The sequence below is a fragment of the Salvia splendens genome, chromosome 15 (assembly GCF_004379255.2).
Source record: "Salvia splendens isolate huo1 chromosome 15, SspV2, whole genome shotgun sequence".
Taxonomy (NCBI): Eukaryota; Viridiplantae; Streptophyta; class Magnoliopsida; order Lamiales; family Lamiaceae; genus Salvia; species Salvia splendens.
In genome coordinates, this window is record NC_056046.1 from 13,290,767 (window position 1) to 13,316,328 (window position 25,562).

General features: G+C 38.2%; 2 protein-coding genes and 1 non-coding gene across 3 annotated transcripts; 2 read left to right on the forward strand and 1 right to left on the reverse strand.

The window, feature by feature from the left end:
• Nucleotides 1-5,304: 5,304 nt before the first annotated feature.
• LOC121768479 (probable methyltransferase PMT14) lies at nucleotides 5,305-9,234 on the forward strand. The gene is made up of 7 exons (XM_042165021.1): nucleotides 5,305-5,450; nucleotides 5,887-6,575; nucleotides 6,749-6,959; nucleotides 7,383-7,665; nucleotides 7,879-8,265; nucleotides 8,381-8,458; nucleotides 8,812-9,234. Exons 2-7 carry the CDS (start codon nucleotides 5,922-5,924, stop codon nucleotides 9,047-9,049), a joined length of 1,851 nt encoding a protein of 616 aa, XP_042020955.1. The 5' UTR covers nucleotides 5,305-5,450; nucleotides 5,887-5,921; the 3' UTR covers nucleotides 9,050-9,234.
• Nucleotides 9,235-9,466: 232 nt separating this feature from the next.
• On the forward strand, nucleotides 9,467-15,379 carry LOC121768480 (zinc finger protein 830-like). The gene is made up of 8 exons (XM_042165022.1): nucleotides 9,467-9,607; nucleotides 9,837-10,009; nucleotides 10,538-10,637; nucleotides 11,600-11,810; nucleotides 13,667-13,961; nucleotides 14,550-14,625; nucleotides 14,764-14,810; nucleotides 14,895-15,379. Exons 2-8 carry the CDS (start codon nucleotides 9,918-9,920, stop codon nucleotides 15,073-15,075), a joined length of 1,002 nt encoding a protein of 333 aa, XP_042020956.1. The 5' UTR covers nucleotides 9,467-9,607; nucleotides 9,837-9,917; the 3' UTR covers nucleotides 15,076-15,379.
• A 6,865-nt stretch (nucleotides 15,380-22,244) lies between these two features.
• LOC121769568 lies at nucleotides 22,245-22,351 on the reverse strand. Its single transcript, XR_006043598.1, has one exon. It is a non-coding gene; the product is annotated as a small nucleolar RNA Z279/snoR105/snoR108 (small nucleolar RNA).
• Nucleotides 22,352-25,562: the final 3,211 nt, after the last annotated feature.

Sequence of the window (25,562 nt, forward strand, 5' to 3'; positions counted from 1 at the left end):
TCTAAATTTCTCAGCAGAAATGAATGATGACGGACTGAGAGCCGAGCTAGATCTTGCCGAAGAAAGAAGAAAATTGGCATGCATAAAAGCAGCCAAGTACAAGGAGCAAGTAGCCCGGTATTACAACCAAAGGGTGAAGAAGCTGCAATTTCAAGTGGGAGATCTCGTCTTGAGAAACAACGAAGTAAGCCGAGCAGAAAAGCTGGGCAAGCTCGAACCCACATGGGAAGGTCCGTATCGGGTGTCAGAAGTCCTCGGCAAAGGGTCTTACAAATTGGCTCACATGTCAGGAGAACAGGTACCCCGAACATGGCACATTTCCAACCTCAAGAAGTTCCATTTGTAAGAGACAGTCCGGTCAGTCAGTCTTGAGTCCTGTTCGGTCAATGTGCTTTATTTGGTTTGCTTGGTCTTTGTTTGTCTCTGTGCGTTTTGTCTGTGTGTTTTGTCTGTCTCTGTGCGTGTCGTCTCTTACAAATGTTACTGAGGTATCTTGTTCTTCGAAGGCTGATCCCCTTCTTAGAACATATACAAGCCAACGATTGTGAGTCAAAGCTTCTACAGAAGATACAAGACCACAATTCAGCTTAAACAAGCAGTTCGTCTAAAACGAGCTGCAATAAGCCAACGATTGTGAGTCAAAGCTTCTACAGAGGATACAAGACCACAATTCAGCTTAAGAATCAAGCACTTCGTCTGAAACGAACTGCAATAAGCCAACGATTGTGAGTCAAAGCTTCTACAGAAGATACAAGACCACAATTCGGCTTAAAAATCAAGCACTTCGTCTGAAACGAACTGCAACAAAAGTCCGATTCACGCGATAAAACTTGCCTGAATTAGGACAAGGGAAAGTCCGATCCACGCGATAAAACTCGCCGAATTAGGACAAGGGAAAGTCCGATCCCCAAATTAGGACAACGGAAAGTCCGATCCGAGCGATAAAACTCGCCGAATTAGGACACAAGACGAGTCCGGTCAAAGATGTTTATTTCATCAGACCAAAGACGAGTCCGGTCAAAGATGTTTATTTCATCAGACCAAAGACGAGTCCGGTCAAAGAAGAGTTCACTTCATAAGACCGAGGACAAACATCAACTTACCCCGTACCTTTATCCAGAATGCCGAAGTAATTCACTTCGCTTTCCGGGGGGGGTAGTGATGGAGTACGTACTAAACAAGCCCAACAGCAGTAAAGCCCATCAGCCTAAAGCCCAAGAAAGAGTATCAGTTCGGCATGAGCCCAAGAAAGAGTATCAGTTCGGCATGACTAAAGAGTATCAGTCCGGCATGACTAAAGAGTTCAGTTCGGCACAACCAAAGAGTTCGGCCCCAGCCTACAGCTCGGTAAAAGCCAACCAATCAAACTCTGCTCTCAGGTCGGCATCAAGCTCTACTCTCAGATCGGCAAAAGCTGCTCGGCAATAATTCAGCAGTTCGGTCTCAGTATTCGACCGAACTAGGAGATAGTGGACTCATGCAGGATTTCCACCTCCACTACACCCACGATCTATTTAGTGGTGTCAAGCAGTCATTAACTCATGCAGGATAGTGGACCCATGCAAGATCGCCACGATCTCCACGACATCCACTACCTAGTAAATGGCTGCATGCCACGATCTTGGTTCAATGTATAAATAGAACCTAGATCAGATAGATAGGGTTAGTCTCTCTCGCTCTCTAGAGATCAAATATAAAATAGCAAGTCTGTATTGTAAGCTGTAGAAAACAGATCAAGCAATACAACTCTGCCCTCTTTTCTTCCCGTGGACGTAGATTTACCTCAGTAAATCGAACCACGTAAATTCTCTGTGTCGTGATCTTTATTCTCTACCAGCATTCATCACCATCAAAAATTCGCGGATTCATCAAGTGCTATACACAAATTTTGTAGCTCTTCACACTCCTCAAGAGGGGACAAATTATAATCATTTGGTTAGGTCATTGCACAATCACATTTTAAATTATAATACTACAAGTTGCTAAAGTATTAACAAAATTGCCCATAAGTTTGGCGTATATATGGCACCAATAAAAGGGTCATGCAATATCCTTTTAATTATTATTATTATTAGATATCCTTATAGTGTCTTCTATGAGTATGTTAGTGTAACCCTAATTAATATTTTATTGCATTAAAATGTAAGAAAAATTAAGGATATGTATTTAAGAATAAAAATATAAAGCAGAGATAAACATCATAAAATATGGCTTTCCAGTTAATTTTGAATGATTATATTTAACATTAGCACTGCTAGCTCGTCCTTGTTCGTCTAGAAAAGGTTCATTACTTTGGGTTTCTAAAAGGAAACTGGCTACATCTATATTAATTCGATAATATATATATATAATAACATCTCCTAATCCTTTCTTTTTTGAAAGGCTCATCTTCTAATCCATAACAAATTAACATGGATGTGATGCTTAATTTATCATAAGTGATCTTTCCGATTATTGTTTTTACTTTACCTATCATGTGATCTTTGCCCCCAAACTCATTAATAATACTTACTAGTACAACTTTTAGGGATACATACTAGACTACGTATCATGCTTAATTATAATTTACTATTAGAATATTTTTAAAAATTCTGCATATAATCTTTTATAACTCAGTGCAATTCTAACGTACCTAGCTAATTAATTGTCATACAAATGGAAAAATACTACTCCTATATAATTATGTAGAGCATTTATACACTTTCACAACTTAATTCACAGTTAATCAAAATAAATCTTTTAATCTGCAACTCTCTCATTACTCCTTCCATCCCAATATTTAAGGATTAATACGTGTAGACATGAGTACTTGAAGAATAAAACTAGAGAGAAAAAATGTGTGATCCACATATTCAGTATACTAGTAGTACTATTCACTTAAAAATCTTCCTTTTCAGTTAGATATTAAATCCTTGTTAATGTTGTCATTAATAAAGTGATTCTTACAGCTAACCGAATTAAAAGGGGCAAAAAACTTAATTCTCGAACCCAAAAATCAGAGCAGATTCTCAATTTGTTGGTCACTTAAAAATTAGATGGGTGATCTTCAAATAAAGTCTCTGTCCTCATTCAAAATTTTCCTCTAAATTTAGTGACACAATTAATCTACTGTAATTAGTAATAGAATTTGGCAGTTTCACAGATCTAATTTACGATCAACTATTAATATTTATTACAAATAAGTATATGATTCAACAAATCAGAATTTGTAAAATATAGGAATATCTGAGAAATTGATATTTTAAAATCTAACCCAGGTCAATAATTTGGCACCCCGATTGTTGACCGGGATGGATCTAAAAATAAATTTAATTTATTGGGTAAGTTTTGTTATTATTGATCACTATATTGAGCCTATTCTTATAAATAAACAATTTAAGCAAGTATATACGTTTAGGCGTTAGGGTGTTCGTATGCATATTTCTAGGCCCATTCAATCTTCTAATAATAAACAAATTCCAATTGAAAGCCCATAACACTTTCGGGGCCCTAGAATCTGAGTAGGTTAGCTCATATATTTTATTGGGTCAAACAAAAAATAGACATCCAAACATCACTATTTTACTTCCGAACTGGGTAATAAGAATGCATTGTTTTAATCGCTGGATTTGGCTCATTTTTTAATCCTACTCAATGAAAGAACTTTTTACGTGAAAGTATAAAAGTAGTAAGAAAAGGGCATGTTGATTTTTCATGGGTCACTGTTAGTTTTACTTACGTACGATATACGGTCGAGTATATTTATTGGAAAAAGCGACTTCTTTTAATAAATAAATTTATGTACATGTCAAATTTGTTAATAACTTTTTGGCTTCATGGGTTGGCACGAATATTATAAAAGTATGATTCAGATTATTAACTTATAGCTTAAACCCAAAAGTATAGCTGAATGACTAAAATGATAAAATAATTGATTTCTAATGGATGGGATACTTACTTACAATACATGTCTTAGGTTGAATACCAAATGTAAAGAACGGATAAAAAAACAAAAATGACTAAATATAAACAATTACATCGTGAAAATTTAACTAAAATTTCATTATCCACTAATTGATTGACATAATCAGTTATGTATCGAAGATAAATTACATCACTGTTTTTTGAATTCTGATCTTACATTAATGAAAAATACTTATAAATGTTATGATGGCTGGGATGGATTCTAGTTACATCAAATTCCATAGAGGGTAAAATTTCTAAATATTCCTCCCTCAAATAGCAAATACTACTATCTATTTCTTAAAGTAAGATCAAAGATTAGTGGTTTCATAATCTCTGTGTCCATCCCATTAGACTCTTTATTAAGAAATTCAATCATTAGTTACCACAATTCCTATGCTCGAAAATTACTATGTCGGCAAGGACAATTAATATGTAATGCACCATAGCCTAGTTGAAGGGTCCCCACTAAGGCTTTCACCTCAAATAGCTATGCATTCAATTATGGATTTGAATTACATCTCACCTAATTTGGATATTTATTGGGATAGTTAAACTTTGACGAGAAATAAGCTCTTATTCATTAAGCTAACTATTGTTTAAATTGAATCCTATTTTATGGTTAATTCGACATAATATTAATTTGTACTGTCATCGACTACAATATGGATCTTTCAGCTTAATGCAAAATTACAAATAATATGAGCTATCTTTTAATTAATTATTTATTCATCTTTAAGATATCCAATATACGACTGTTAATTTAACATATTGTTATTTTAATTTAACTAACTTATTTTACCAAAAAATTGTCTAGTTCAAGATACTTTAATTAACTGTACTGGAATTAAATCATGCTAGAGTTTATGTACAACAAAACTTTGTCTTAAACACTCAAGTGAATATTATCAATCCGACCTCATTTAGGATATAATTCAATGCGATAACAAATCTAGCACCTTTATATATTAATTAGTACTAATTTGCATGACTATGAATAATATATTGAATTTGCACTATGTGATTGAATATGTTTAACTAAAATCCTTAGCCAAAAAGAATATTAGTAGATCCTTTTGTAATAACAGGGGAATCAATACATAGATATGGTCTGTAGGAATTTGATCAAACGAAAATCACTGTGTAATTCTTTTGATCTGTTAGTGTAATTAATCACACACACGTACATTATCATAAAATCCATCCTTAATTTACTGCATATGTACATTTCATTATCATAAAAATTGCAGCGTCGGTGAGTTTAAAAAAAAAAAAAAAATTCAAATCTTGAAATACAATTATGAATGGTGCAGAAGAGTGTGCCCCACAGACCGCCAATTCGTTGCTCTACTTAACAAGGTAGTGTCCCTACTAGCCTCTCTGTAATCGCACTTCTCTTCTTCTGCGTGTGAGTGAGTGAGTGTTTTTATGCTAAAAATATCTTCCTCAGTTTCTGTTTACAGACTTACACGGAGAGGGAAAGAGGGGGACCTCTTGCTTGTTTTCAGGTACTTGCAATTTTGAGCTTAAGCGAATTCTTGAAAGAAGCTGTCTATAGATTCACTTTCTTGCTTTTATTCATGATTCCCATTTGATTTTCCGATCTGATTGGGATTTGCTTGGGCCTTTTTGAACTAGGCTTGTTCTAGTTTAGCTTTTGCAGCAACAGTGATTTTTCAGTTACTTATTCTTGTTCAAGAATGCATTTTTCGAACTCAGATCTAATCTAATCAACATTTTACATGCTTGGATTGTTGGTTATACTGTATTTGAGCAGCCACTCTAGATGATTTGAGGTTTTTGCAGTTATGAGTCGAATTAAAGCTGGATCATGATTCAAAAGCTTATCAATTTTGTTTAAATCCTTGTAGTTGATTCAGTTCACTAAGTTACTAAGTTGATCTGTTGCATAATGTTTACTTATAGACATTTGATACATGGTAGGGACTAAGTTTCTTGATGCTGTCCTGAGCAAAAACATGGCAACAACACCAAAGGTTCATTCCTCGGGCAATAAAGGGAGGAGTCGGATTTCCATATTCGTCATCATCGCTCTCTGTTGCTTCTTTTACTTGTTGGGAGTGTGGCAGAAGAGTGGTTCTGGTAAAGGCGATGGTTACGCTATGGAGATGAATAAGCAGCAGGTGAACTGCAATTTCTCCCCGTCTCTGGACTTCGAGAGCCACCATAAGTATGTGGCTTCTGTCGAATCGTCCGAGCCCAAAGCCAAAGTGTTTGAGCCATGTGATGCTAAGCTCACTGACTACACTCCTTGCCAAGAGCAAGACCGGGCCATGAAATTCCCTAGGGAGAACATGATTTATCGAGAAAGGCATTGCCCGCCGGAGGAGGAGGAGAAATTGCGCTGCTTGATCCCGGCGCCCAATGGATACACGACCCCTTTCCCTTGGCCAAAGAGCCGTGACTATGTTTATTACTCTAATGTTCCTTTTAAGAGCTTGACGGTGGAGAAGGCTAACCAGAACTGGGTTGAGTATCAGGGCAATGTATTCAAATTTCCAGGAGGTGGGACAATGTTTCCTCAAGGGGCGGATGCGTATATCGATGAGCTTGCACGAGTCATTCCAATAGCTGACGGCACAGTCAGAACTGCTCTGGACACCGGTTGCGGAGTATGCTCTATATTCCCCTTTGTTTTACTTTTATGTCATGTTTTATTAACTCATAATCTTAGTCCCTATTGTCGGAGTAGGTGCCTTACTCGCTATGATGCCTATTTCTAGGCCTTGATAAGGTTTTCATTGGTTTACAATCAGTTCATTTATATCAGTTTTGTTTTAATTAGGTTGCTAGCTGGGGTGCTTATATGCTGAAGAGAAATGTGCTGCCAATGTCGTTTGCGCCAAGGGACAACCATGAGGCCCAGGTGCAGTTTGCCTTGGAGCGAGGCGTGCCAGCAATTATCGGGGTGCTTGGATCCATAAAACTTCCTTACCCGCCTCGATCATTTGATATGGCACAATGTTCGAGGTGCTTAATACAATGGGCTTCCAATGGTATGCCACAAACCAGGTGTTCTTAAAATATTTTAGCTTCTATGATATCATGTTAATTAGGAAATATATTTTTGAATATTTGGTATTTAAGCAAAAGTATTTCACATGATCAAGCTGAAGCATATATTTTGGAAAATGGAGGCTGGAAAATGTCTTTTAGTAGTTATAAGTTACATTCTTCTCAACATGCATCTTTTGACACTTTTACTTAACAATTCCAAAGTGTTTTAAGAATGATTTGTATAACTTGCTGCTGAGAAATTTTTAAAGACTGTAAGCTTTCACAAAGATATTTTAAAAGGTTGCTATAAATTGATGTGGCAAATAGGTTGTGGGTGGACCGAATAGGATATTGTGGCAAAAAGGTTGTGGACGGAGGCAGTAATTTATTTGGTCAAAGTTGATTTGTTTTTTGATATGTAGATGGCATCTACTTGAAGGAAGTTGATCGAGTTCTTAGACCTGGTGGATACTGGGTCTTGTCTGGTCCTCCGATCAATTGGAAGACATACTATAAGACGTGGAAAAGGACAAAAGAAGATTTGGAGGCCGAACAAACAAGAATAGAAGATTTGGCCAAAAGCCTTTGCTGGGAGAAGAAGTATGAGAAGGGGGATATTGCTATCTTTAGGAAGAAGATCAATGCCAAGTCTTGCAAAAGAAAATCGGCTAACTATTGTGAAGCCTCAGATGACGACAACTTATGGTTAGTTAATCATATCATAAACTTTTTACCTCACCATTTGATTTTGTTTTATTTCTCCATACTGTAGCTTTATAATGCGCCTAACGCTTCATCTGCTGCATCCTTACAGTGATAAGAATGTGTGATATGCTTCATTTTAATTGTGAGTTTATGATATGAGTTCTTACTGAACTTCCTTTGTTTACTTTTCTACTTCCCGTCACGATTCTCAAGGTATAAGAAAATGGAGACGTGTGTAACTCCCTTCCCGGAGGTAGAGAGTCCTACTGAAGTAGCGGGAGGAGAGTTGAAGAAGTTTCCAGCTCGGCTTTATGATGTTCCACCTCGTGTACGCAATGGTGAGGTTCCCGGGGTCACACCCGAATCTTACGAAGAGGACAGCAAGCTTTGGAAAAAGCATGTCGCAGCTTACAAAAAGAGTATTAGATTGCTCGGCACCACAAGATACAGAAACATTATGGATATGAATGCTGGCCTCGGGGGTTTTGCAGCGGCCATGGAGTCATCAAAGCTTTGGGTGATGAATGTTGTTCCGATAATTGCTGAAAAAACTCTAGGCATCATCTACGAGAGAGGGTTGATCGGCATGTATCACGATTGGTAATGTCCGTCCACATTTTTCTCACTTATCAGCATTTTCCAAAAAATGGACGATTTTTCTCTTTCCGTAAGAATCCTTGAGTTGAAGCTCGTTATATGTTTCTTTGTATTTTAGGTGTGAAGGGTTCTCTACATATCCAAGGACGTATGACCTCATTCACGCCAGCGGCTTATTCAAATTATACGATAACAAGTAAGCAATTCAGTAATTTCATGAATCGAAGTGAAAGGGAAAACATATACTTGAGCATGCTCACTCACACCTAAGTAGTCTTCACGCATATCATGTCGTACAAGAAATATAGGGCAGTTTCCTGTTAATAAAATTTCACCCCTCTTACAGTGTGACACAAGTTTTTGTGATCTTAGTCTTGATTGGATAAAATTGGTTGTCTCACACTCATGAGTCACGGCTAGTTTCTCTTCACACTTGAATGTTTTGCTCGAACATTTATCTCTCGATTGAAAATTGGCATGTGCCTGTGCATGTGTGTGTGTGTGTGTGTGTGATATACAGCATACTGAAAGCAGTTGTGAACAATGTAGGTGTGAATTTGAAGACATACTACTAGAAATGGATCGTATTTTGAGGCCGGAAGGGATGGTGATCGTTCGGGATGAAGTGGACGTGATAAACAAGGTGATGAAGATCGCGGGAGGGATGAGATGGGATGTAAAAATGGTGGATCATGAAGATGGCCCTCTTGTTCCTCAGAAGATACTGATTGCAATGAAACAATATTGGGTGGCAGCTGCTGCTGCCTCCAATTCTACTGATCGATGAGGTTATATTGCTTTCTTCAAGAGAGAAAGAGACACTTAAATTAAATCTTAGCAATTATTTACTCAATGAATTTTGGTTTATTTACTTAATTTATCACTATCAACTTGGAGGGTACCATGTTTGTTTATTCAGCAATTGTATCTATATTTGTTTCAAGTTAATGAACAAATAAGGGAAGTTACTTATTTACTGGTGCGATCATCTTTTCATGATTGAGAACTTTCAAGTTGTAACACACCTATTTGATGTTATCTGATTAAAATATCATTAGAATCGATCAATACAGAAGTTTTATGTAGTAGTAGTATATATTTTTAGATTCTTATAATTATAATACAAATATTTTTATTACTATAATCAACCAAGTTTTAATTATTAGAAGCCCGATACTAAGATTGGCTGCATCTTTGAAATTAGGCAAGGCCTGTCTGCAACCAAAATCGTAAAACCCCCTCTTCTTTCTTCTTCCATTTCCGGCAGTCTTCTCATTCTTCGTCTTAATTTCTTCCGACGATTCCTCCTCAAGGAGCGCGCCCTACCGCATCTCGCCTCCGCCAAGTATGCTCTTCTCTCTCTGCTCTTAACTAAGTTATTTAATTATTTACAGAAAACCAAGTCTAACATCTTAGCTTCAAAGGGTACAATTCTAATTTCAAATTGATCTTGTAATGGGTACTCTTTTTTGCTGTCACAAAAATGGCTGTATCAACCTATTGAGAAGAGCTAGCATACAGGAAGCTGCAAAACTTTTGGATAGAAAATGTGATACTAGGATTGTTCTTGGCAGGGAAACCAGAGACCTAACGTGAAACTTGACGCTAGTATTGTATTGTACTGAGTGTTTGGTGAAAGGAGAGAATTATTAGGAATGGATGCAAAAGCGAAGCAGAAAGCATCGTTTCGAGCGAAGTTGAGCGCGCAAAAAAAGGAAAAGCAGCGGATTGATTCTCCCCTTGTAAGGTATTGCGTCTGCTTGATTTGAATGCGGGTTTGGTTGTGTAATTTTAATGCGTGATTTATTTGTTGATAAATCAAGTACTTTTGTCATCAACCCCTGGATTATTTTTCACTTCTTCAAAATTGCAACTATGTTGTTTGTTTAGTTATTTAAGAATATGAAGAACTTTAGACACTTAATAGATTCAGTGGTAGTGGAGTACTTATTTTTACAGTGTTTGTCCAATTGCATTTTGATGTCGAGCATGGAGATCAGATGAAATTGTGAAATCTATGATTTGTGAATTTTAGTGATGCAGAGTGACGTACTAACTTATTGTGTTGAGAGAAAGTTGAAATTTTTTGGTGAGCTTGCATTCTGGTCCTTTGGTTCTGTTTGCAGAGTAAAGTCTTTGTGGATTTATCATAGTTTGTTAGGAATATTTTGATTGAAACTGCTTTTAAGTGATTGTGAACTTTGGGTTACAAAATATATATGCGCCTTTTTTATTAATTTCCCTAAAATGACGTCCTTTGCCATTTGTAATGCAGGTATAATGAACATGATCAACCCATGTGTAGAGTCTGTGATATGGTTATCAAATCTGAGCAGCTTTGGCCTGCACATCAAGCATCTCGCAAGCATCACGAGGTAAACTATTGTGATTGTGATATAAAGTTTTGATGAATTAATAATATAAAAATTTTTAGTTGAGCTGAAAGTATGAGTGTCATAAGAGAGGGGGCACCGTGCCGGGTCATTGGTTCAGTGAAGTTTGCATGTTTCTGCTAATAATAACCATTCATCTTATAGGGATATAAGCATGATGTGTGCTTCTAGCTTGCCCCCGTAAATCGTTTGGCATCAACATGCATCATCGATGTTCTTAACTTCGTACCTGCCATTTTATATATTGGCAAAGCAAGTTATGCTTCATGAAATGGATTACTGAATAATCTTTTTGAGATATTGATCCTCAAAGCACCATTTCAAGGGTAAAAAGGTAGAAAGTGTGAACCTCCCGCTTTTCAAGTCTTATGTGGAACTCACTATCTGGTTTGTGGATGTATAGGACATAATATTGGAGCATTGAGATACTTTTATGGTTTAAAGGTTTTGTTGGTTAGTGTTTGATGTTTCTTGTGTAATACTAGGTCTTAAGTTGATTAAGGTTTGACTTGTCCACTGGAGGATGAGAAATGGAAGACAATTACATAGTTCTTTTTTTTGTTCTACATCTCCCGAGGAAGCTCAGTCCCTCTTTTATTTTCTCACCGTGCAAGAGTAATGGTTGAAAATCTTCAATCCCATGTACTCACTTCATTATCCATTAGGATGTCAGCTTCTACGTGATTTTATTTTGTTCCAAACCTTCTTCTATACACACTATTTCATACGGGATATAGAAATCAATATTTCATCTCTTACACAACTTTGCAGTTGCATTTCGATTTAACATTGCCTGAGAACAATCAGCTTGCAATAATTTGCATATTTCTCCCTTACTTTTCATAGTTTCTGGGCCTTTAGAAGTGATGCTTTTTATTACTCCTATTAAAATATACTAGTTACTTTCACTTGAATTATCCTTCATCGTTTCTCTGCTTGTTCAGGCAGTTGAAAAGTACAAAGCTAGTGGTGCTGCTGCAAAAAATCGGGCAAATAATGCTAAATCTGAGTCTGCTAAAGATTTACCAACTAAACCTGAGTCATCCAGAGATTTGAATGCTAAACCTGAACCTTCTGTTGCCTTGCCTAAACAACGATCATCTACTCTGCCACCTGGGTTTTTTGATGATCATGATACAAAGAGACAAAAAATTGGTAAGTACTCCCTCTGTCCGCGAATAGGAGTCCCTTTTTTCATTTTAGTCCGTCCGTGAATAGGAGTCCCGGTTCACTTTTACCATAAATGGTAATAGGATCTAGTGTTGTCAAAAACGCGCCCGGGGCGCGCTCGGGGCGCGGGTCGCCATGATCGAGGCCGGCTTCGCCCCAACATGGGTGAGCCGAGCGAGATGCGTGGGGCGGCGTCGGGGCGCGCTCAAGGCGGTCGGGGCGCGCTCTGGACGGTCGGGGCGACTGGAGCGAGAGACGGAACTAGCGTAGGCCAAGCCCCCGCCGCTTACCTGTTGCCGTCTGCCCTGGTTCGCCGGTAGGCTGCATATTTTTTGCTTTTACACAGAAAAAGAAAGAGGGAGGGGAGACGAGACAGAATAGAGAATAGAGAGAGAGATAGAGGGTCAATAATTGTTTATTTCTATTGTTTATTGTTTATAGTACTCCAGCAATTTACATTGGGTCAGTTTACATTGGGAAACAAAATTACATTGGATCAGAGATAGGGATAGAGATAGAGGGTCAGCTTACATTGGGAAACGAAATTACTTTTTATTGTTTATAGTACTCCATCAATTATTGTTTATTTCTATTGTTTATTATTTGTATAAGTAATATATTTTATTAATTTCTTATATTTATAATTCTAATATAATATTATAGTACTCCATCAATTATTGTTTATTTCTATTGTTATTATTTGTATAAGTAACATATTTTTATTAATTCCTTATATTTATAATTTAAATTTAGGTTTATATAAAACTAATTTAGTAATCTTTAGAACATCACAATCTCTATTTATGGAGCTTTTCATTTTACCTAATTTTGTTTTATGAATTAAATGAAGAGAAATAAAATAATAATTTATTATTTCTTCCAATCTTTCATCTTTTTCCAAAATGATTCTATTATAAAATCCATTAATTAAATATTATAATAAGTAAATTGATTATAATTCCTCCAATAATTCTTTTCTACCCAATGTCAAAATTGAACTTTAAAAATATTTTTTTCCTGTTATGTAAATATAAGTATTTATATTATAGTGAATTATCTTTAATCATTATTATTACTAATATATAAATAATAAATAATTATGCGCCCCGATTCGTGGGTCCCTCGCCCAGGCGCCCCATCGCCCCGCGACCCGGGGTCCAGCCTCATCGCCCCGGACCGACCCGCGACCCTAACAACACTGATAGGATCCCATCTTCCACTAACTCATTCCACTAACATTTTATTTAAAACTAATATATACAAGTGAGACCCCTATTCCACTAACTTTTTTCCACTCACTTTTCTTAACATTTCTTAAAACCCGTGCCGTCCTTAAATGGGACTCCTAATGGCTGACGGAGGGAGTATCTATTATGGAATTTTGATGATTTCTCTTTCAGCGTCAGACCATTAGTAAAGTAAGTGAATAGTATACTTGTATTTGGCATCTTCGTATTTTAATCTTTACATCTGTAACCAAGGGGAGGCTTAATATTTTACTTTGAATGGATACACGACCTTTTGTGTACAAGCTATTGACATTTTGACTGTTCTGGCTTCTGATCAAGACATCAAGTTGAGATCTACTTTTGTTGGCATTGAAAGCTATGGATGGCTGTTTTAATTTTTGATTGATGATGGGCTAGAAATAATTTATGTGCCACATATTATGCAAACCAATGAAGTAACATATGATTTATATGAGAAAGGATTTTTAATGCTAATAACTGATGCAGAACAGGTTAAATTCTCGAAGGAGGATTGGATTGCTTTCTAGATTATGTTGATCAAACAATGTTTTCTGCCAATAAACTATATGTGACTTTCTTCCTTGTTTTCAGAAAGGGAACCCAGGAAGTTTGGAAACCCTGATTCAGTGGATGATTCTGTGCATATAAAGAACCAACTTGCCGAGGCTTCTGTCTCAGGGAATGCGATCAACGGATCATCGACTGCTACAACTGAGGACATGGGACAACTGGGGCTTCAGGCTGCCAATGATTTTAGGCAGGTGTCAAAACCAGCCACTGGATTAGAATCTAAGCAAGCCAAAGGAGCACTCCCTGCAGGATTTTTTGATGACAAAGATGCTGAATTACGTGCACGGGGAATCATACCTGTCAAGCCTGATGTTAAGTGAGTCCTGTTTTGGTTTGTTTTCGGTATCTGGTTATGATTAACGATTGATGGTATGGTGGTCTTTTAGAATATACTTTGCATGAGTAACTGCTTACTTAAGCATGATTTTTGTTTTTTCTTTTATGGAGTAGCACAAAATCTACAAATGTAAATTGTGGTGAAGAAATGACAATAGTTATGTTCTTAATTGAACCCTGCTAAGAAAAAGAGGCTTGACATTGGGAATCGCAAAATTTGATTTGATTCCATTGATTGTTTATATAGCAGTGATGCATAATTGCCTTAATTAAACTAAGATATCATCATGATTTTTTTGATGAAATCTTGCATTTCTTTGCTTACTTAATTCTTGGGATTCTATATGATGGCTTTTTCTTGGGCGATTTATGTGAGAATTCTGCTGAAATTAGTGCCAGAAATTTCTTGATCGACACGTGTAACTTATGCTGAATGTAACTACCCGTACTGGTTTTCATTAATTGAATTTGTTTGTTGAAGAGCACCATTTTGCTCTTGCATCTCCATTAACTATATGTCTTTCACGATTCAGTTTAACTAACATATAGTTAATTACCAAAATGGCAGGGATGAATATAAGGAGTTCGAGAGATTGATTAAAGATGATTTACAGGAGATAGATAATCGTTTGGAGGAAGAAGAGGTCAGCCTCCACCCTCTCGCCCTCCAGTAGACTAGATACAATATCTTGAAGTCAAATTCATAGACCGAACGACCCTATCATATGTTATGTGCATTGATGAGTTGTGCCATTGACATATTATTGTTGCTACTGTTACAGTTTGATGCAGCTGAAAATATTGAAGAGGAGGAGATGGTTGAGCAAAGGTAAATTATTAATCTTATTAGGATACAGGTCTATTGAGCCTGCAATGTAGCTCTAACAATGTTAGCTATCTTCTTCATTCATAGGAACTACGTTGATAGGGTTGAGATGTTAAGAAGGAAGAAGCTCGAGATTAGTGCTTCCAGATCTGCTATTACTCCTAAGAGTAAGGAAGTCGCACGCAAGGATTCCAGCCATGATGACTCGTCCAGTGATGATGAGGATGAAGAGAACTTTAAAGTCGATTGGAGAGCTAAGCATTTTTAGGCACACTTCCTCTCCGTTGCAGGTGATCATCTCCATGAGCATTCATGTATCTTGGTTGCTCTAAAAGCCTAAAAAGCCTTTCCTCTTTAAGAATGAAAAATCACTTCAGTTATTAGGGAATCGTAAGCTTGTCAGCATATCTTGCAGTAACAAATTTGCTATACATGGAAACTGTGTCACGATTTTCTGATATGTTTTTGGATGAAATTGCTTTTTTGGGAACAGATTGGTTACTTAGCATCTAGCCAACCGCCATGATAACCGTCTCAACGATTATCAATCAGGGTTTGAAAATTTTCGCTTATATACTTGATTAATTGGAAAATTATTATTTTAGTTAATATAATTGAATCAGTATATCAAATAGCTGGATGGGGAGCTCTATTGGTGTAGATGGAAATGCTGAGAAATGGGATAGTTTATCTGAATTATGCTTTTGCTAAATCAGTATAACCGAAAATCGTTAGTTAGATCGAGAGATCTGTGGCCTATTGAAAGGATCTTATGAATATTCCAGAGATCGATTGGATTCCATTAGTTACGATGATATGAACTTTTAATTGTTTTTGTATTGGGTTTATATAACCCTTTATCAGTAATTAAATATTTTACTAATATTTTAATTTGTATTTAACTTTTGTTAGAGGTATCAGACAACTTAGAGTCGAGGATTTGAATGGTTATCATGTTATGTAACTTAGGAATTTATCATGCTATTGTGTAATTATCATGCCGTGCCAACAAAAAATGTATTGTATTGCTATCAAGTTCGTGTTGTATCTGAGCTTGCGTAAGTTGAGTTTGTGTGGGGCATATCTTTAACAAATTGTGTCTATGTGCTTGACCTTATAGCATCGTATTGTGTCGAGTTATCGTATCAATCCGATAATGACTTGACACTTACGAATTGTCAACCCTAAATTAAATTCTAATTTGTAGGAGTCTAGATGTACAATACTTAAACAATAAGTAAATTTCACAAATTAATTTGCAATTTAATTACTACTACTATGCTACTACGATTGTTAAGTGTAGTTGAATATATGATACTGTTACGGACGTTCTCCGTAACGAGGCCGGATGGCTAACTTCTCGGAGAGATAAGGTGATCGAACCTTCGACGTGCTCGAAGGAAAGCTCACGAATTGCTGATTTTCGGACGTTCTCCGATGAACAACAATTTGGAAACGAAATATGATATTCTTGTTACTCAAGACAAGTTTGTGGAAAATAATATATTCATTGAATGAATAAAATGATAACAAGCTCTCCTATTTATAATACTAGAATACTACTACCCTAACTTAATGAACAAGAAACAAATATCTAAACAAATATGGGAAAGATATGATGAATAAGAGAAAACTAAATAATTAGAAGATCCTAAGAGATATGACCATTGACGAGAGTTGAAAGCAAAAGCTTTAGCAAGGCGTCTCCTCCTGGATCAAACATGTATCGAACAACTGAATGTCTCCATTTATCACCTTTGTCAAAAATCAACAAAGGAGACCCAATGTTGGCAAAATTCCATGCCAAAACGAAAAGCTTGTTCACGCCTCTCAGAAAGCTCAAACATGGCGTGTCATTGCGCGGAGGGATTAACCTCGCATCGGTGTCGAGCGATGTTGATCGAGGATTCAGACGTGTAGCATCCCTAACATGCAAATCCCCATAGATACAGGCAATCTCCTTCCCATGTATTGAAAAGGACGGTGCAACTTTATTTCCAACTAATGCACATAGATAAGCACCACCATTTTCACTAAAACAATTCTCAACAACATCGGGAGATGTCATTAGAGCAGCATCGAGAGATGCGACGACGTTCTTCACTTCCTCAATGGAATCAACCTCCTCGTCGCCATCTAACAATGTTTCTTCCTCTCCAGGGCTGCACGACGGAGAGATCATAGCTGGTGGAGGCAGTTCATCTATCAATCCGCTCTCCTCTCCGCTGTCGTCGTCGGGGCTGCAAGACGAGACTATTGGGGGCAGATTCAAAGATGGGACAACAGCTATAGCGGGCAGTGACGCTGCTGAACGGCAGTGGCTTGTCATGCTCCAGCAAGATGACGAGCGTTGTGGTGGTGGTGGCGGGACAACAATGACAGTTAGTTGTGAGTTGCTAGATGGGTCGCGGTGGACATCAGCGTCCTCATCATATCCATCAGAGTCACCATCATAATCAGGGTAATATATGGATGCGATCTCTTCATAATCCAAGTTACCCATCGACACCCAAGCGCCCGGCGGGTCCCAACATGATGGTTGGCGAGAAGACTCGTACTGCAGCTGCAGAAATTGATGAAGCGGGAACCCCCTGTACGTGGATGGCGGTCCATAGTCGAAGGGTTGATAGTGCTCGGGCAGTTTATAACGAGTTTGGTGGAGGTGGTACGGACGGCGTCTATCCGGCTGATATGGAGGAGGAGGTGGGTACCTATCCGACTGGTGGTGTTGTGGCCGCCGGTACGTAGGCTGGGTGTAACGTCGGTGCTGCTTGTCCCAATCAGCGCCGCCACGATCAGGAAGACCGTAAGGTGGTTCCGGATCAGGCCGTTGTGGCGGTCGAAGTTTCCCCAGTCGCCGGTCGTTCGCGTTCATACGCGACTCCAATTTGTCCACCCGTCGATCCATACTGTCGAGGCGTGCATTTAATTTATCAAACCCTATATGCAGCGCCGGCGTCGCTTCCCTCGTCGGCCGTTCTGACGTAGATGGGCCATGGTATGTTGACGTCATGAGTACCGGATGAAAGCACAAGTTGTTACGGACGTTCTCCGTAACGAGGCCGGATGGCTAACTTCTCGGAGAGATAAGGTGATCGAACCTTCGACGTGCTCGAAGGAAAGCTCACGAATTGCTGATTTTCGGACGTTCTCCGATGAACAACAATTTGGAAACGAAATATGATATTCTTGTTACTCAAGACAAGTTTGTGGAAAATAATATATTCATTGAATTCTTAAAGTGATAATAATAACTCCTATTTATAATGCTACTGACTTAATGAACAAGAAAATAAAGATATAGAAATAGATATGCAAATCCCTAATATATCTAAACCAAATAATAATAATAGAAAAAAGGATCTAAACAAAATATGAAAAAGAGGCTCGTATCAACTCCCCCGCAGTTAAAATCCACCTTGTCCTCAAGGTGGAAACCACGAAGCAAGGGCGAGAGACGAACGCAGAAGCTTTGGCGAGGTATCTCCTCCTGGATCAAACGCCCACCGAACAGCTGAACGTCTCTCTTCATCACAGCCATAAAAAATCAACATAGGAGACCCAATGTGGTCGGCAAAATTCCACGCCACAACGACAAGCTTGTCCATGCCTCCGAGAATGTTTGAATCCAGCATGTCATTGCGCGGAGGGATCAACCTTGCATCGGTATCGAGCGATGTTGATCGATGATTCATACTTGTAACATCACTGATACTCAAATCCACACAGACACCAATAATTATGCACCAACCGGTGTAGGCACTATCTCCTTTCTTGCCCCAACAATTCTCAACAATAGATTTGGATTGCACTTGAACAACATGGGGGAATGAGGCGATGACCTTCAGCACTTCCTCTGTGGAATCGTCCTCCTCTTCATATGCCTCTTCCTCATTCCTTTTACTTGAATCATGAAGACCATCATCGTCATCAATTTTATCCACCTCTATAGCTCGTACTTCATCATCTACTAATTTCTTCTCATTGAGCCGCAAGTCAACTTGATTCAACACTTTTGCATCACCCTCAATTCCCAAGTATTTCTCTTCACAAGAAACAAGCTTCGTAGCGGAGTGGAGGCTCGGGGAACGCAGGCAGGAGGGCGGGCGTTGGAGCAGGGGCTGCTTCACAGTCGTGGGCAATTCGAGGCAGGCCTCAGCTTGACGGAGGTGAGTCGTAGGATGGCCGCAGGATGGCGATCGTTGCTGATCCATGTGTAGCGGCGGGGGCGGCGCAGCAGGGGCCGGTGGCGCTGCGCAGCGGTGACTTGGCTGTGGTTGTTGGTCGAGCACGTGCTGTGGATGTGCGGGGGTACGGGGGCTTGGGAACGTGGGGTGCAGGTGCCGGTTCCGGGTTTGGGGCTGCTCTCGCTGCTGGCCAGTATACGCGCTAGGTGGGAATCGTGACGGCACGTCTGAATCAGCGTGAAGAAAGCCCCGGGGGCCGAAAGAGGGGCGCGTCGTGTGTTTTGATGCGGGAGTGTCCGATGTCCCACGATGCGTCGGGCCATAGAACAGTTCTGGCTCTGGTACCGGCTGTGGCGGTGGTTTCGGCAGCGGAGGAGCGCGAATCTCTCCCACACGACAACCAGATGTTCGGGAGGGCTGATCCCAGGAAGTCCGACGACGCCTCGATCCGGAATAGAAGTCCACATAGTGTTGTTGTTCGGACTCGTCCATCCCCAGGTATCGGTCCTGCGGCCTGTCCCAGCACGTGCGGTGCCGAGGCTCGGGGCGATTGCGGTACGGCGCCCGATGAACGTTCTGCTGCGGAAGACGGTCGTCGCGCCAATGTAATGCGCGGGCAGCGTCTCGTCGATGATGGATATCCCCACCACGGTCTCGTCGTCCGTGGATGAAAGGCCGGTGGACATCGTCTTCTGCCGCCCAAGCGTCGCGTGGGGAGTGATACCCTTCGTCATCAAGTTCATCCGAGAAATAGTGTGGATCATGTTCGGGCGCTTCCAACTTCTCCAGCCTGAGTTCCATTCTGTCAAATCGCGCCAAGATCTTCTCCAACCCGGTGGAGGAAATCGCGGCCGTTCCTGCCACATCGTGCGGTGCCTCGGTGGCCGCCTGGAAATCGCACCGCGGATATCGCGGCTGATCGTCGCCGCGTGAAGCGCTTGTGGACGCGCGGCGCGAAGAGTCTCCGATGAGGACATGTGCATTGCCTTCGGTACGGAGCCCCGTCGGCGGTATACGTTCATCCGATCCAGCCATGGCGAGTACGCAATGGCTGACGGCGGAGGGATGCTGAGCTCTCAATGAAAGCACCAGTTGTTACGGACGTTCTCCGTAACGAGGCCGGATGGCTAACTTCTCGGAGAGATAAGGTGATCGAACCTTCGACGTGCTCGAAGGAAAGCTCACGAATTGCTGATTTTCGGACGTTCTCCGATGAACAACAATTTGGAAACGAAATATGATATTCTTGTTACTCAAGACAAGTTTGTGGAAAATTATATATTCATTGAATGAATAAAATGATAACAAGCTCTCCTATTTATAATACTAGAATACTACTACCCTAACTTAATGAACAAGAAACAAATATCTAAACAAATATGGGAAAGATATGATGAATAAGAGAAAACTAAATAATTAGAAGATCCTAAGAGATATGATAGATATGATCGTATCAGATACATGTCTCATCTCTCATTGGATTGCGACCCGCCAGCTTCGCCACACTCATGTTACGCAATAAGAGAACCGGTTCGCTTTTTTGTGGTCTGTAAACAAAAATTAGTGTATTTATTTTTTGGCAATATGATTACCGTTCGTTGAGTAAATTTTGGGTTTATGGTTGTTGAGGATTAATTTAGCAGCTTAGAGCATGGGCCCGGATGGGTGCCGCATTGATGGGGCTAGATTGCGGTGCCACTGCAGGCGCGCGCTTACATCCCAACCGAATGGCCTGAATATCAAGTTATCAACCACGGGAGGGGCAGGTAGGCAGGCATGGACTGTTCTGAAGCCTTAGCTATTTTTTATTAATTAATTTAATTTTACTTTTTCCGATTTGTTAAACCTTAATTTTCTAAATTTAAAATTAGAAATTTCCTTCTATAAATACCTACACTAAAATGCGATGTCTCACCAAAATCTCAAAACTTTGATTTTCTATTTTGGCAATAAATTTAGATTCCCCGACTTTTAAATTGTGTAATTTAGAAAGCTAACTTATACACAGTTTAGGAATTTAAATTACAAATTGTTATCCATTTATTTTGAGTTTGTAAAAATAAATTTTTTAATAAATATACGTATGAAATTGAATCAAGATACTCTGCTCCGAAATCCTACTCTGACTGAAATACACCTCGATTCAGAAACTGTGATATGGCTGGATGAGAGTAAAACTTAATAAAAATGAAATATTAATTGTTTGGTGAATCAATAAAAGTCAAGGAAAGAGAACAAGAACAGGGAATCAGATTGAAAAAGAAAAAGAGGGCAAGAGGGATGAGATTGGTTACGATGAGAGCGCCCCTATTGTCGTAAAAACAGGCGGAGCAGACGCCCCTATTTGCGAGCATGGACCACTCAACACATCCCTTTCAAAACTTGCCTGAAGGATCATCCTTTTGTAATCACGCCCAATACCCTCTCTTTTTTTCGCTCTCGATGTGGGACAGTGGAAGGAATAATGCTAATGCATGCCTCTCATTTAAATCTGCTACAAATGAACTGAAACACTTTGATTTTATTAGTACAACAGTGATCTCACTGTCACACTACTTAATTACAATCTGGTTATTTTTATAAAGACTCAGAAGGGTTGTAACTTGTATTGTGAGATAGGAAGAAGGAATTCTATGGTTATTTTATAAAGACGACAAAAGGTCTGAATTAGATTTCATTTTAAATCTTTTTAGATTGGTTGTGAGCTGGAAGACTAGCTTACAATCAATAAGCCGAATACATTGCATTGATTAAAAAAAGCTATGAAGGAGAGTTTCTGGTGGAAAGGTATCCTTGCAGATTTTATAGTAGTTCAGAACATATGAATTGTGATAGTATATGTTTGGCAAAGCACCAAACCTTTCCTGGAAGGAGCGAGCATATAGACATACTACTACAATTCAGTGGAGAATGGACAATTAAGGATTGCAAAGGTGTCAACAGAGCACAATGCCTCTGACATGTACCAACTTCAAAATTCAAATATTGTTTGAAGTTGATATATAGACTTAATGAAATGTTGAGGCTTGATAGTATTGAAGAAGGTAACCATTTATTCATTGCTCTGCTCATCCAAGGAGGTAGGAGATTTGTTATGACTACTTATTTGATACATGACTAAACTATGCAAAGCGTATATTAGTCGAAGAGTTGTATAGTAACTTGTTTTGTGACATTGACTAAGAAAAACAGGTTAATATAGAGAAACAGATTCATAAAGAAAAATAAGTGTTACATAAACAGGACAAGAGGGATCAGATGGTTGAGTCGAGAGCGCCTAACTGTCGTAAAACAGGCGGAGCAAGACACCCATCTCGCATATTTAATTCTGCGAGGATTTACCACTCATCACATCCCCTCAAAACTTGCCTGAAGGATCATGATTTTCCACTAAACCATCATTACCGTTTTATAATCACTCCCACTGCCCTCTCTCTTCCACTCTCGATGTGGGATGAATGAATATCTGCACTTGATTGAGATTCTACTTCTTTTTTTCCACTGCTAGATATTTCAAAGAAATCGTGTGATCGTACGTTCGTATTAGCCTGAATCGACTATAAAATAAACAATATGTTTGATTTAATACGAACACCAATCATGTAAGACACATATTCTTTTTTGCCCAGGGGATCCAAATCCTAAGTTGTATAGTTGTATTAACGCGTTTGAAGAAACTTTGATAACCCGCCCGCGCTAAGCAAAGGACAAGCCATGTTGCCAACCTTCATCATTTCCATTGCCTTCAGAACCATAATGTAAATAAAGCAATTGAAGTTATACTACTCCATATCATATGCATCTGTACCATAATAAATCAGCAAAACCAAGTGTTGGTATTATGCTTTTAGTTACAATTCCAGAATAAGTAGCCAAGGATGTCTAAGAATTTTGAGCCTGCATAAAAATCTACCGGCAACAAATAATTTCAAGATTTTTTCATAAGACAATCGGTTTCCGGAACTCATCTTCTTACAAAATTCATTATTTCTTTGTAGTTAAATGACAAGTTTTTTTTAACCAGAAAACATAAGACTCACCGGTAGGCAACGCAATGAGTTGTCTGCAAAATTTGTAAGAAGGCTGAAGGCATAGGTAAATAGGTTGGCGTTCCTCCTAATTCAATTACCAATAGAATATCCATTTTCAGATGCATGTGATGTATATAAACACACAAATATACTACTCCATAAAAGCACAAACTCCAAAAGTTATAGCATAAAATATATAGATGAATTTAGGTTATACTACTAATTACCAAATTCATTATTTTAATGGTCAAGTCAAGTTCAACCTCCCACTCCTGGCGACCATCTTCTAGGCGCGTTGAGGCCGAATATGAAGCCTCGGGATTAGGCGTTGGAGCGATGCTAAGCCAAGATGGACGGGCAATAGCATTCTTTAGTGAGAAATTGTAAGATGCCAGATTGAAATACTCCACTTATTTATGCAATAATTCATGCATTGTATTGGAAAGATAACTTTGAAGTGTCCCAAGTAAGTTGGGAAAAGAATATGTGGAGTCCCAAGTATGTTGGGAAGAGAATAATATTTATAATGTGGAGTTCCAATAAGTATAGTTCCTAGGTATATTAATATGGAGAGTCCTATAAATACCTATGTACTATGTATCAATAACAACAATTCAAATCAATCAAAATGTAGTCTTCAAGAGTTCTTCATTTTTATTTTCCACATTTTACTTTTCAACACATTGGACCATTGGATCCATTACCTCCTACCTAGAGAGTTCGTATTATATTATGATCATGAGGCTTTGAAATACCTCAAATGCAGAAGCTCAACGCTCGATATGCCAAATGGGTTGAATTTTTACAAGCTTTCCAAGTTTTAATCAAACATAAGTCAAGCAAATCAAATCAAGTGGCTGACTTTGGATCGTCAACCTATGGTTCTCTCCACCATAACAACTTCAGTAGTGGGTTTAGAACTTTTTGGAAGAAAGAGCCAAAATTTTAAAATAAAAATTAAATGAAAAATTAAATTACAATTATAACTTTTTGGAATTAATAATATATGAGAAAGAAAAGAGTCAAATCCCAAAATAAACCGGCATGAAAAATTAAATTACAACTACAACTCTTTGCAAAGAAAAGAGTCAATCTCCCAAATTAAAAATGACATAAAAAATTAAATTATAGTTACAACTTTTTGCAATTAATGGCATGTTGACTCTTTCTTCCTCATATCATTAATTGCAAAAGGTTGTAACTGTAATTTAATTTTTCGTGTCATTTTTATTTTGGGATTTTGACTCTTTTTTACCGCATATTATTAATTGCAAAAAATTACTATAATTTTTCATGCTAAATTTTATTAATTGCAATTTCAAAAAATATTTGTGTTTGTTAACAGCGCAAACAAAATTTTGCATTTGCACCGTTAAAAATCACAATATGCAAGAGTTCATGATATAAAATTGTGCAAGAAGTCCAATATTGAAAATCGCAATCCTCAAGAGTTCATGACTATAGAATTCCATAAAATACACACTAACTTCAAAACTAAATTTGGCGATGATCGTTTCTTGTTAGTTTGGAGGATATGTAGGAAGTGCATCCTTCTTATCTTTATATTTTGTTATTGTTGAAATTTTTTATTAAAAAAAAGTTATTATGTGAATACTAGTAATTATATAGATTTATTTTGTTTCATAGTGTAATAAAGTTTGCTAAAAAAGTCTTTTCGATTCAATTGACCCTTTATATTCTTGTTTTATTAGCATTGGTTGTAAAATAAAGAGAAGACTAATGTGTTAATTAGGTAGAATGAAGGGAGTTGATTCTTCAAATCAACATATTCTTCTTATTTCTTCTATTGTTATTGATAATGAAACATATATGGTGAGTATTGTTTTTTTTGTACTAATATATAAATGTTGGTTGCCTATTCACTCCCCAATTTATATTTGATTATTCGAAAGGTTTTTTTAATGGATGAAAAATGTAGATATCTAAAATTTCTCAATTTAATGCACAATAAGAAAAGTCATTTTGCCAACTTGCGATTGTGCCTAGGTGCACACAAAAAAGAAATTATTCATTATAATTAATACCAGTTTTAAACCTCTAAATCTCCATTTTATTTATGTATAGATGATCAATATTTGCGTTGAACATGATATATGACATTTTAAAGAAATGTTAGAGAAGGCCACGCACCACTTCCTCCATGTTGAAGGAGCAATCAAAGACTGACGTCAAACATGATTTAAGGAACCAGTTTATCGCAATATTCTAGCAATTGAGGTGGGTAATATTTCCACACGAAGCACTTTTGAAGATGCAAAGTTGCTTAGGAGTTCAAAAAATGTTGATACTTAAAGTGACAATATTATGGAAACTACCATCATCATCAATTTATAACATTTGTAATACCTTTGTAAGCGAAAGAGGGGAGCGGTGGGAGGCGCGGTGCATTGTGGGGAGGCCGCGATGCAAGCGCCGGCCGGGCGGGTAATGAATTTCTAGCTACCAAATACCTATTTATTGTTCACACAAATATATGAGGATCTTATTTCAAAACCTTTTCTCTTGATCCATTTCCC

What these genes read in the sequence shown, in the direction of transcription:
- LOC121768479 (XM_042165021.1), top strand. Translation starts at nt 5,922, where the DNA reads ATGGCAACAACACCAAAGGTTCATTCCTCGGGCAATAAAGGGAGGAGT. An exon ending in ATCGGCATGTATCACGATTG is followed by an intron (nt 8,266 to 8,380) that starts GTAATGTCCGTC and finishes TTTGTATTTTAG; the next exon opens with GTGTGAAGGGTTCTCTACAT. An exon ending in TTCAAATTATACGATAACAA is followed by an intron (nt 8,459 to 8,811) that starts GTAAGCAATTCA and finishes TGAACAATGTAG; the next exon opens with GTGTGAATTTGAAGACATAC.
- LOC121768480 (XM_042165022.1), top strand. Translation starts at nt 9,918, where the DNA reads ATGGATGCAAAAGCGAAGCAGAAAGCATCGTTTCGAGCGAAGTTGAGC. An exon ending in ATCGTTTGGAGGAAGAAGAG is followed by an intron (nt 14,626 to 14,763) that starts GTCAGCCTCCAC and finishes CTACTGTTACAG; the next exon opens with TTTGATGCAGCTGAAAATAT. An exon ending in GAGGAGATGGTTGAGCAAAG is followed by an intron (nt 14,811 to 14,894) that starts GTAAATTATTAA and finishes CTTCATTCATAG; the next exon opens with GAACTACGTTGATAGGGTTG.